The following is a 13,414-nucleotide window of genomic DNA, read 5'->3' on the forward strand; positions in this document are numbered from 1 at the left end:
TAGTTCGTAAAGAACCTTATTCACATAATCAGAAATCTCAATGAATGGAAAGAATAAGCATTCATTTTCTCTCTTTATTCTCAAAAAGACCTAAAATATACCAAGATGACACCACACAGTTAGTGAAGGTAGAAACCACAGGAAAAACACTAGCCAACAATTGAAAATTCAGAAGAAATCTGGTAAACACAGGTTTTGCTAAATTAAGTATAAGATATCACCCTTCATTAAACTTAAAAGTAAGGATAAACTTTTCTTCCGGTTCTTCACAAAAATCAGCTGTAACTCATTCAGAAAAGTCTAGGCATGTTTTGTTTTACTACCTGGCTTTCTTTTCCCATATTTTATGATATAAAGAGTATCTGCTCTCCCTTAATCCCACTACTGCTATTGTGTTTTTATACTAATTTCTCTCAAGGCTTCATACTTTCAATTCATCTTACCCCCTCCCTCTTAAATGAATTCTTCCCCTTCTTTCCCCCTCCTCATCTTCCTATTCATCTGGCTGTTCTTTCCTGTCGCCTTCTAATCCTTCGCTTCCCTAATGGCATACCTAAGCATCGTTTACTCCCACCAACCTTTACACATCTCAGTCCTGTATCTTTCTCTCTGTTGTTAGTACACTGCTTTCTCTTATGATCTTGAGGACTTCCATTTCTTCCTAAGATCCTTTTCATCATTATAAGGATCAAAAGGATGGTATGGGGGGAAAAATGTATAAAACGAAACAACTTACCCCTGCAAGACCAAAGACAGCTGAAGGCTTGAGAGAAGGTTTTTCAAGAGATAGAGATGATGGAAAAGCAGGATGAGAACAGTCATAATCTCTGACTGGTGGTTTGGAAAGAGTTTCTGCCACATCTTCATGTTTAGAATCAGAATTCTTGTCCTCAGGTCTCACAGTACCACATTTTGCTTCTGCTTCATAGAAAAAGTAAAGAGTGAAAAGTGAAAATATCTGTAATTTTAAATTAGTGAGTAACACAAGAATGGACAAGAATTAGGGAATAATACAAGTCTTAAAATAGCTTACTGTTTTTCATGTGTTGCTGAGAAGCAAGCATTAGCTCTCTTAGGTTTGGTTTCGGGACATTCTAGAAAAAATTAATAGCTTTAAGATTCATAAGTATCAAATTTGATAAAACAATCATTATATTCACCATTACCGAATGACCACCATTACACAAGGAACACAGGCTTTGGAATCATTCACATGTAGATTCAAATCTCAGTTCTGCCATTTGCTATTCCCAGTCTACGTGTTCTCATGGGGTGAGGATTACGAGAGATTTCACTGGAAGCCTCAAAATGTTACTCTCCTTACCTGTAACTGATTAGTGTACAAATACTTTACCAAAATAACCAAAAATAAATATTTATCCCCGGGTAATTGAAAGCATATTGAAAAAACACACACGAAGAAATTTAAATTGTTTCCTTTTGAAATAGTTGCCTAATTTATATTTGCATGAATTATCTCTGTAAAAGAAAATATAAAAACTTACTTTTTAGTAGTATCACATGTAGATAAGTTGGGAACTGTAAACAGTTTAAGTTGCTTCTGTTTGTCAAAACAGGAAAGACAAAAATGACTGTTTTCAATTAGCTCCTTCTGGGGTGCCTGGGTGGCTCCGTCAGTTAAGTGACCGACTTTGGAGTTCACCTCAGGTCATGATGTCTCCCGGTTAGTGGGGTTCGAGCCCCATGTTGGGCTCTGGGCTGACAGCACAGAGCGTCCTTGGGATTCTCTCCCTCCCTCTCTCTCTGTCCCTCCCTACTAGCACTTGCTCATTCTCTCTCTCTCCAAAAGAAGTAAAATAATTTCAAAAAGATTCAGTTCAGCTCCTTCCACGAAAGGAAAAGTGAGTAATAAACTTTGTGGGGCAATGATTCATGGATGAAAACCATACACAGACAATAGAATGCTGTAACCAATGGCAATATGCTGACAATGGAGCCAGAAAGAGAGGTACTAAATGAACAGAACAAAAGAAATGTTTTCTGCAAGGAAAAATTAGGGTAGGGGTAAACCACTAAGAAAAACACCGCGGAGGGCACCTGGGTGGCTCAGTCAGTTAAGTGTCCAGCTTCAGCTTAGGTCAAGATCTCGCAGTTTGTGGGTTTGTGGGGTTTGTTGGGCTCTGTGTTGACAGCTCAGGGTCTGGAGCCTGCTTTGTTTGGCTTCTGTGTTTCCCTAGGTCGCTGCCTCTACTCCGCTTGCACTTTGTCTCTCTCTCCCTCCAAAAATAAAAAAATATATTAAAAAATAAAAAATTTTAAAAATAGCATGGGGGGAAGAAGAGGAAAAGAGAAAAAGACATGACCAATCATCAAGCATGAGCTTAAGACAAGGAAAAAAAGGAAAAATGTAAGCAAAATAAGGTACGTGAAAAAAAATATATATATGTATCTTTAGGGATACACTATGAACAGGATTCTCTTCGAAATTTTATTAATTATATACTATATTAGATACATAAAACAGAGGCTTTCATTCACAGTATATACATAATAATACCGACTTTTATCACTCTACAATTATCTGTTTATAAATACCGTAATGAAGAATTTAATTTGTTCACTCTAAAATAAATACTTCAATAAGTGGCTATCTATCACTCCTAAAAGCTATAAATTATTGCTAGACAAACAAAAATCAGAAAAAGACATGTTCCTAACACATCAACTTTAAATACAGAAAAAGAACTGGTTACGAGAATTCTATGAAGACACGTATACCACATTCAAAGGATGTATCTGATGGCATACAGATGGCTTTAGGGAAAAAAGCTGAGGAATTCTTATCTACAATTCTAAGTTCACAATTGGAGGATACTAAAAAATATACTATAACCTACTTTCTTATTGAACTCCTGATTTCCACACTATAATTCGTTTGCGTTTATAAATCCTAAACATTAAAAAGGAAAATAAATTTAAGCCATATCTTTAAAATTCACATATTTAATTAGGATATATTATGCATATTATATTACTTACAAATTCCATTAGACAGAATTCCAATGCTCTGCTCATTTATTCCCTTTCAAAAAATAGTAAATTGCTTCTTCCAAGCAAGACTTTCTTCTAGGTGCTCCCGGATATACACAATAATGTTTCCTAACAGCCAGGAGCTTAAAATGATTTAGGGGCTTGCAAATGAGTATTTAGATACATATAAAATGCTGAAACTTTAAAGTTTAGAATCTGATACAAGCTACGAGTAGATATTTTAAAAAACTATAATATGAAAAACTTCTGACCTTGGAAATTTTACAACATGGCTATGAAGAGCCTCTGCTTATAAAGCTGACTCATATTTTAAGCCAAATATGTATTCTTTAGTGAGATGCAGAATTTTAATGATATTCTTAATGGAATAATTTCAAAAATATAGTGAAATACCTTTGTAACATAAATTTGGAGAAACAATTTAAATGTCTACATTTCTACAATGTCTAATATTATTTTAGCCAAAATGTACAACAAAGGATAGAGAAAAAGGAAAGAAAACTATATACTATCATAATAAAAAGTGCCCAAGAAAAAAAACCTACAGTAGATAATTGGATTCACTAAAGGTTTCGCTGATGCATGAGTATTATAAAAGTCAAACTATGGTATAATTTCAAACTCACAGTAAGAAACCTTATCCTTAACCGAATGTCATATTTCCTCCATTATGGGAGAGCTTTTCCCAATATAATTTTCCTGTCATTATAGAGTTTCCAGCCCATTGTTATATCAGCCTCTACTTCTAGTATTTACCAAAGTAAAACAAAACAAAAAATTCCACTGGTCCTATTTCTATAGACTGGTTTCTTCTAGCTAACTTTCCATTACAGATATAAAAGGATAATAAACAGGCTTCTGTTAAGTTTTAAGAGTAAATAATACTGAAAACGAAATTTAGAGCAGGAAAATTAGTTTCACAAGAGAGTACTTTACCTTGGCACCAAAATTGTAGTCTTCACTATCTGATGTAGGCCATGAATCATCAACATCAGATTTTTTGGAAAGCCTTTAGAGCAAAAATAGACAACAAAAACAAGTTCATTTATTAAAAAAAAAAATTAAGTTAGCTATCTGTTTATTAAATGAAGTCTCTTGATATTATTAAAATTTGGCCTCTGGTTTTTAATTAAGATTATACTTTAATGCCAGTATCATTAATATTTAGTGTTCTATCAGTTTCAGTTGTACAATAGAGTGATTCCCCAATGCCGTCCTCACCCAGTGCTCATCATCACAAGTGCACTCCTTCATCCCCATCACCTATTTGCCCCTCCCACCATTCACCTCCCCTCTGGTAACCATCTGTTTGGTCTCTGTTGTGAAGAAAGCCCATTTCTTGTTTTGTCTCTCCCTTTCTTCCCTTTGATCATTTGCTATTTCTTAAACTCTACATGAGTAAAATCATATGGTATTTGTCTTTCTCTGACGTTACTTAGCATAATACCCTCTAGCTACATGCATGTCACTGCAAGTGGCAAGATTTCACTGTTTCATGGTTGAATAATATTGCATTGTGCACACACACACACTTGTGACTTCTCCTTTATCCATTCATCAATGGACACTCGTGCTGGCTATTGTAAATAATGCGGAAGTAAACACAGGGGTGCATGTATTCCATTGAATTCATGCCTTTGTATTTTTTTGGATAGTATCCAGGAGTGTAACCACTGGATCATAAGACAGTTCTAGGTTTAATTTTTTGTGGGACCTCCATACTCTTCTCCACAGTGGCTGCACCCATTTGTATTTCAACGGACAGTGCAAGAGGTTTCCTTTTTCTCCACATCCTCGTGAACTCTTGCTTCTTGTGTTTCGGAGTTTAGCCATTGTGACAGGAGTGAGGTGGTATCTCATTGCAGATTTGAGTAGTAAATTTTCATGTGTGTGTTGACCATCTGTATGTTGTCTTTAGGAACATGTCTGTCTATGTCTCCTGCTTGTTTTTAAACTGGGCTTTTTTGGGGCGCCTGGGTGGCTTAGTCGGTTAAGCGTCCACTTTCACTTAGGTCATGATCTCGCAGTTCATGGGTTCGAGCCCCGCGTCGGGCTCTGTGCTGACTGCCAGCTCGGAGCCTGGAGCCTATTTCAGAGTCTGTATCTCCCTCTCTCTCTGATCCTCCCCTGCTCACGCTCTCTCTCTCTCGTAGAAATTAAAAAAAAACCAAAACAAAACAAAAAAAAAACTGGGCTTTTTTGTGGGGGAGGATGCTGAATTGTATCAATTCTTTATACATTTTGGATACTAACCCTTTCCTGGAGCTGTCATTCGCAAATATGTTCTCCCCTTCCATAGGTTGTCTTGTAGTTCTGATGGTTTCCTTCACTGTGCAAAAGCTTTTTATTTTGATGTAGTCCCTAAAGTTTATTTTTGCTTTACTTCCCTTGCCTCCGGAGACTTAACGAGAACAATGTTGCTACAGCCGACGTCAGAGAAATGACTGCCTGTGCTGTCTTCTAGGATTTTTGTGGCTTCACGTCTCATATTTAAGTCTAATTCATTCTGAGTTTCTTTTTGTGTATGATCAAGACACTGGTCCAGTGTCATTTTTTTGCATGTGGCTGTCCAGTTTTCCCGACATCATTTGTTGAAGAGACTGCGTCTTCTCCCCTGGATATTCTCTCCTTGTGGGGAACAGACTTAGGAATACCCCGGGCTTACACCAATGGGTTAACAAGGCATAGAGAAATAAAGCCACAGTACGCTCACACCCGAGTTTGGGTAAACATGATTGGTGCCTCGAGAATAGGACGTTGCAAGGGCACCCTGAGAACACTGTGGTGCCTTTGCACCCCGAGAATAGGATGGTGCAAAGGCACCCCGAGAATAGGGAGGTGCTGAACACCAAAGATAGAAAGGGATGGGCAAAGGCCCAAGACAGGAACGGGAGCGAAGGCTCCCACTACCAAGGTATATGAGGTAAGCTAGATTAGACAGGCAGGGCAAAAGGGGCCCCCAATTTCGTATTCTAGCAGAGAAGCTGCTTTTCCAGGAGAAGAGGGCCAAGCTAGGCAAAACAAGTAAATTGGATCACAGACCGCTGCGCTGCAGGCAAAGCAGCCCAGAGATGAGATGGTTAACAAGAGAAAAAGTGTCTTGTTAACCCTGGGGTAATTTCCCATACCTGTCTTCTCCCCTAGGCTAGCTAAGACACACAGACAGGGCGCCTCCTATCTGCCGTTAATAACCATCTACCCATCTGCCCAGCGTCGGGATTTTGGTTTCTATTGACCCAAGCCCCAAACACTGTATATCTTCAAATGCCGAGCCCCTTTCCCTCATGTCCATAAATTAATGGTTCACAGTTTGTCTTTTTGTGCACGCCCATCATGTTTGTAAGCCTTCTGATCACAATAAATACGCAGCAAGGACCCTTATTTGGGGTTCTTGTCTTTCCCGGACATTAGCCATTCTCTCTCTCCTATTTTTTAATCCTGCCTGCTGCTCTCTTGCTAAGACAAGAGAGAACTTTAGACCCAGAGTCTATGACATTTCCTGTCTGTTCAAGATTAATGGGCCATACAGTTGTGGATTTACCTTTGGGTTTTCTGTTCTAGTCCACTGATCCATGTGACTATTGGTATGTCAATACCATCCTGTTGTGATTAGGACAGCTTTGTGCTAGAACTTGAAATCTGAAATTGTGATCCCTCTGGGTTTTTCTCTTTCAATATTGCTGTGGCCATTCAAGGTCTTTTGTGGTTCTGTACAAATTTTAGGATCGTTTGTCTAGCTATGTGAAAAATGCTGTCAGTATTCTGCTAGGGATTGCATTAACGCTGTAGATTGCTTCGGGTAGCATAGACATTTTAAAAATATGTATTCTTCTAATCTATGAACATGGAATGTCTATTTCTTTGTGTCACTTTCCATTTCTTTCATCAGTGTTTTAGAGTTTCCAGAGTACAAGTCTTTCAAAATTTGGTCCCTGATTTTCTTTTTTTACAAATAGTTTATTGTCAAGTTGGTTTCCACATAACACCCAGTGCTCCTCCCCACAAGTGCCCTTCTCCATACCCCAATGTTCATAGAAGCACTCTGAACAATAGCCAAAACATGGAAAGAGCCTAAGTGTCCATCAACGGACGAATGGATCAAGAAGATGTGGTTTATCTATACCATGGAATACTACACGGCAATGAGAAACAATGAAATCTGGCCATGTGTAGCAACATGGATGGACCTTAAGGGTGTTATGCTGAGCGAAATAAGTCAGGCAGAGAAGGACAAATATCATATGTTTGCACGTATAGGAGGATTAGGAGGAACTTAACGGAGGACCATGGGGGATAATAAGGGGGGAAATGGTGGGTGAAAGGTAGAGAGGCAAACCATGAGACTCTCTTAAATGGAGATGGTCCCGGTTTTAAAAAAGCTTTTAGGGGTGCCTGGGTGGCTCAGTCGATTAAGTGTCCGACTTCAGCTCAGGTCATGATCTTGCAGTTCGTGGGTTTGAGCCCTGCGTCGGGCTCTGTGCTGACAGCTCAGAGCCTGGAGCCTGCTTCAGATTCTGTGTCTCTCCCTCTCTGCCCCTCCCCCACTCATGTTCTGTCTCTGTCTCAAAAATTAAAAAATTAAGTATAAAAAAAATTAAAAAAAAAAGCTTTTAGTGATCTATTTTGCCTCCACCTCATCTCACCTGTGAAATATCCAATAAAGACCCCGTTGTAGTTCCCATAACCAAATGTGACAGGCCGGGAATTCTCTGAAATGTTTGAATATTAAATGTGTAAAAGTTACCACAATGACTTACTATCTTACATCTGTCAGAAGGGTTAAACTTCAAAACACAAGAAACAACAAGTCTTGGTCAGAGAATGGGAAAAAACAGAACACTTGTGTACTGGCAAGGGCATGTAAACTGGTATAGCCACTGTCAAAAACAGTATGGAGGTTCCTCAAAAAATTAAAACGAGAAATCCCATATGATCCAGCAATTCCGCTACTGGATATTTATTTACCCAAAGAAAACGAAAATACTACTTTGAAAAGATATATGCACCCCTATCTTCATTGTAGCATTACTTACAATAGCCAAGATATGGGATCAACCCAAGTGTCCATCAATAGATGGATAACACACACACACACACACACACTGGAATATTACCCAGGTGTAAAAGAGAATGAGATCTTGTCATTTGCAACATCATGGATACACCTAGAGGGTATTATGCGAAGTAATATAAGTCAGTCAGAGAAAAGACAAATACTTTAAGATTTCACTTATAGGTAGAATCTAAAAAGGAACAAATATACAGAGAAAAAACAGAAACAGACCAGTAAATACAGAGAACTGATTGTTACCAGACAGGAAGAGGAGGTGACAGATGGGCACAATGGGTGAAGGGGAGAGCGAAGTTCAGGTTTCCAGTTACAGAATAAGGAATTCACAGGCAACAAAGCTACCACACAGGGAACAGAGTCAATGGTATTATCATAGCATTATACATTCACAGATGGTAGCTACACTTATGGTGAGAACAGTGTAACATATAGAGTTGTTGAATCACATATTCCATTGTGTGTCAAGTCTACCTCAGTTTAAGTAAATATACAAAAAGTAAAGAACACATTTCTATGTTACTAGTGAAAATACTATTCCAAGAGATTAGAAGATAAAAAAAGTATAAACTCCAACTTTTTTCCTTCAAAGGTCTGCCTTATTTAGGTCCATACAAACTGGCACGACCTTAGAAACCTTCAGGGGCATTCAGATATCCAAGGAGTGAGACTTATAAAACGAGTCCTGGTAGTCGTGCCCCTATTTCTCCCCTACACGCCGCCTGAAGACTTTCTTTCCTAGGAGCTCCCACTCCTACATCACTCTTCGGCACGGCTCAGTGACTCTCTCCAACCTTCAAATCCTTAGCCTGTGAAGGCACAGACTCCTGAAACAAGAATGGGCACAAATGACCCAAGCGTAGGAGCTATGTCCTGCCCCTGGAGAACAAGCTGAATGGAGTCTCAGTCATCCACACAGTCACCTCAACGGAGGCATGTGATCAACTATCCAGATGACGCTCCGTTACTGATCTGACAGGCCAGTCCTACCCCTGCCCAACCCTACCTGGACACGGGAAAGGCATCCCAGATTTAGGAAAAGAGGTGGAGTGAGGAGACAGCTGCCTTGAGCCATACATCTCTGTAGTCCAGAATCTCCACCCCACTGTCACTTGAGAGGATCGAAGACACCCTCCGTAAGTTGGGGTGGAAGCAGATGATATCACTTTCCTACGTGCTGGAAAGAGACTCTTCCAGTAGCTCAAATGATTTTAATATCTCTCAACAGAAAATCTGTAGTATTCTACTATCTTCAACTAAGTCAAAAAATAAAAAAGCAGAAACTTGTTCAGGACCCTCTTGAACTCTCTCTTTTAATATGCCTTCTGAAACAAGTTCCAATATCCTGGGTGCTAAATTCCTGTACTGTGTCTTTATCTAACTTGTCATCAATCCCAATATTCTGACACCTTCTGGAAAACTCTTATTCCCATCCAACTCAGTGTTGTTCTTATTGAAACCTGGTCTCCTCTGCTAATTTGATTCTTACCCTCCTTCACTGTGTTCACGAGACCTACTTCCCAGCTTCCTATTACTATTATTCACCTAGAAGATGGAAAAAAAAAAGAAAGAACCCTGAATTTAAATCTGTTTTCTATCACTTATCATATCCAAATAAATCGCTTTAATCTCTTTGTTGAGTTTCAAATTCTCCACTGATACAACCATTTGGCAAGGATGTTAAACACAGGTTGAAGTACCAGAGGTCATTTGGATTAATTAATCTCCTTAAAACCTGAGATCCTGTGCACTTTTGATTCTGCCTATAGAAAACTGCAGAGTACTTAGCTGGCAGAAGTGGAAAAAAATAATGGAATAAAAGAGATACCAAGAAAAGAAGACGACAAAGTAAAAAAGTAAAAAAAGAGTATAGAAAAGCCATGAGGAAAAAAATCTACAGAAAGAGAAAAAGCTGCATAGAACTAGTCAAGGGTACTAGCTCAGAGGGATAACCAGGCTGGGAAGTTGTGAAGCAAAGAATCATACAGAAATATCCTCTAAACACATGCTAAATTCAATTAACATGATATGGTCTAAGCCTAGATATCTTTCACTTACAGAATACTCATTCATCACAAGAGGAGGAGATGTCACTACATCGAAGAACATGCCCGATTTGGTCTTGCTTATGGAAAAGCTGTGATACCGTGGCCATAGCTAACTGAAATCCTCTCTACCATCTCTGATGGTAAAAGCAAGAGACTAGTTACAACTGCACTAATTACTCCTAGTTACCACTCGTTGTCAAATATATTAGGACAAATGCTTGGTCGAACCTGGTTTCTTAAGAAAACTCTAAATTAGAGTTAATACGTAACCAAAGATTACACTGAGTTGATCTGACTAGGATCTGTAGCTATAATCCCAGTGCTGCTGAGAAACACAAGAATGGATGTGGAAGCTACACAGGCTGACAGTCAAGCCATGAGACAACTACTCATTAACTATCGAATCATGGGTCGAGTAATCAACCTCTCTGAACCACAGTTGCCTAATTAATAAAAGGTAGGCTATCATAACACAGCTACTTTGCAAAGCTACATAATGAGTATAGAACTCAACAAATGTGAAGCATGTGATTTAGTGTCCTGCCCAGGGTAGAACACTCAACCAATGCTTCTTTTCTCTGCATTCCCATAGGTAACACATAATTATTTTATTTCTTTATTCATTTGTTTATTTATTTGAGAGTGTGCACGTACACATATGTGAGCTGGTGAGTGATAGAGAGAGAGGGAGAAAGAAAGAGAAAGAAAGAGAGAGAGAGAGAGAGAGAATATCCCTCACAGGCTGACAGTGCAAATCCCAAAGTGGGGCTTGATCTCCCAAACCTGAGCTGAAATCAAGAGTAAGACACTTCACCAACTGAGCCACCCGGGCGCCCCGATACACGTAATTTTTAAAAATCCATAAAAATCCTACCTGCTTCTTAAGGAGTCTTCCTCAGAACTCTCATCTGCTATTAAGGAAAAATGTAAAATACATTTTAAATCAACAATAGAAAAAGATAGAAAGGTAAAAGTTTAAGACTAACGATTCATTAAAAAGCATTCCTTTGGAGACACACCTGGGAAACATACTAGAGTTAGTGGTAATTATACGGTTCAGAGGCTTAATGCACCAAGAAATCTTACTTTCTCCTCTAGATTTACCAAAAGAAAGAATGGTTTCTATCAGCATTTGATACCTACATGTGAACTGATGTTTACAGCGACCATACCTGACCCTACGACACTGGAGGAAATTGGTGTCATTCGCAGAATAATGATCCTAAACGGACAACGTCGAACTTAAATAGCCTGATTTTTCTGGACTTGCACTACTCGGACGAGTTAAAAGGGACTATACTTATTTTGCTGGAACACAGCAGAGCTTCCCCAGCTCTTCTGCAGACACTGCTCAGTTTAGGATACAACACCCCCTCACAAAGCTTCGTCTATAGCCATTGCACTTGGCAGTGTGGTCAAACAACAGCAAACAGACTGTCTGCGGCCTTATTTCCAATTGCAAGGTAAGTATGAAAGATTGGTGATTCTACTTTTATAAAGGGATAACCTCTTGACACCGTCTCCTTTCATCGCTGGAGAGTTTATCTAGACCCACCTCATAAGGATGATGGTCCCAATGGTAGTGCTGTGTAGTAGAACACGATGCCATGTTTCTCAACCCTCCCCATTATGTGGCAACCATCTATTGAAATCATGCTATTTCAAGGAAGGAATATGTCATTAGATCCTACAGTGAGAAACGAAAACAAAGGGCAAAGAAGATCCTGAATGACTACACTCAATTACCTTGGAATTTTAATTTTTTAAACATTCAAAAAGATATCCACTGTATGATTCTAACTAGATGACACTCTGGAAAAAGCAAGACTATGGACATAAGGGTTGGGGCGAAGGGAAGGATGAGTAGGCACAGCACCTCGGAACTCTAAGGTAGTGAAACTATTTCACATGACGCCACAATGGTGGATTCCCCTCTTTATACATTTGTTAAAACTCATACAATGTCTAACACCAAGACTGAACACTAATGTCAATTAGAGACTTTGCAGGAAAAGGATGAGTTAGTGTAAATATAAAAATGTAACACTGTCAGGGTGCCTGGGTGGTTCAGTTGGTTAAGTGTCCAATTCTTGACCTCAGCTCAGGTTCTCACAGTTCATGGGATCAAGGCCTGCAATCAGGGTATGTTATATGGAGACTCTCTGTACTTTTGATTATACTTTTCTGTGCACTTGAACCTGCTCTAAAAAATAAGGCTTATTAAGTGTAAGCAAAACAAAGGTATCCATTGAAACTACTCTTGCTGTAGATTAAAGCAATATACAGCCACCTTGAAAATTAAGATCAAGATCAAAGTAAAAGAAAATGGGTATTATCTCCCAAATTAAAGTATAGGAAAATATAAAGGAAATAATTTTAATTGTCTACTTAGGCGAGAAAACAACTGAGAATATGATCAACAATCTGACAAGTATAAACATGGATTCAGTACAATATGAATCAAACCTGGGTTATCTATACAATTAAGAGTTTTAATTCTAATTTTAAATCAAAAAGCATTTGTTTCTTGAATCTAAGAATCCTAATGAAAGTGGAATCACGTAAGAGAAGATTACAATATCTAACACTGCCCTAGTAGTTTTTGTCCAAATACCTACTTAATATGGATGATGTCACTGAAGTCAGTACCATAGAATACCATCATATTAATTGTTATGAAAATGAAATTTTAAGACAAAACCAAACATTAAGTCAGGGCTGTAATTCCTATGCAGAAAAGATTTCATATAGCACGCCAAAGCTTGCCACCCTTGGAATATCCTACATGAATGGCTGGCCCTTGGTTGTTCCCTGGGAACTTGGATGAAAGGAGAATTCCCACCATTCGCTAGGTGGTTAAGAGTGGCTCGCTGTGGCACCCTCCTACACTGTTGGTGGGAATGCAAACTGGTGCACCCCTCTAGAAGATAGTGTGGAGGTTCCTCAGGAAAATAACAATAGAACTCCCCTGTGACCCAGCAATAGCACTGCTAGGAATTTACCCAAGGAATACAGAAATGCTGAGGCATAGGAGCACATGTACCCCAGTGTTCATAGCAGCACTCTCAACAATAGCTAAAACATGGAAAGAGCCTAAGTGTCCATCAACAGACAAATGGATCAAGAAGATGTGGTTTATCTATACCATGGAATACTACATGGCAATGAGAAACAATGAAATCTGGCCATGTGTGGCAACATAGATGGACCTTGAGGGTGTTATACTGAGCGAAATAAGCACAGAAAGACAAATATCATATGTTTGCACGTATAGGAGGATTAGATT

At 38.9% G+C, this 13,414-nt stretch overlaps 1 protein-coding gene across 1 annotated transcript in view; it reads right to left on the reverse strand.

Moving 5' to 3' along the window:
• The window catches only part of ANKRD26 (ankyrin repeat domain containing 26), a 110,383-nt gene that overhangs the window by 75,307 nt on the left and 21,662 nt on the right, over positions 1-13,414 (reverse strand). Inside the window, exons 6-9 of the mRNA XM_077772392.1 lie at positions 11,003-11,039; positions 3,949-4,021; positions 1,034-1,094; positions 737-921 (exon numbers count right to left, since the gene is read on the reverse strand). Of these exons, the coding sequence (XP_077628518.1) occupies positions 737-921; positions 1,034-1,094; positions 3,949-4,021; positions 11,003-11,039 (356 nt within the window). The remainder of the gene's footprint in view (positions 1-736; positions 922-1,033; positions 1,095-3,948; positions 4,022-11,002; positions 11,040-13,414) is intronic.

Source organism: Crocuta crocuta, unplaced genomic scaffold (assembly GCF_008692635.1).
Source record: "Crocuta crocuta isolate KB4526 unplaced genomic scaffold, BGI_CrCroc_1.0 scaffold96, whole genome shotgun sequence".
NCBI classification, from domain to species: domain Eukaryota; kingdom Metazoa; phylum Chordata; class Mammalia; order Carnivora; family Hyaenidae; genus Crocuta; species Crocuta crocuta.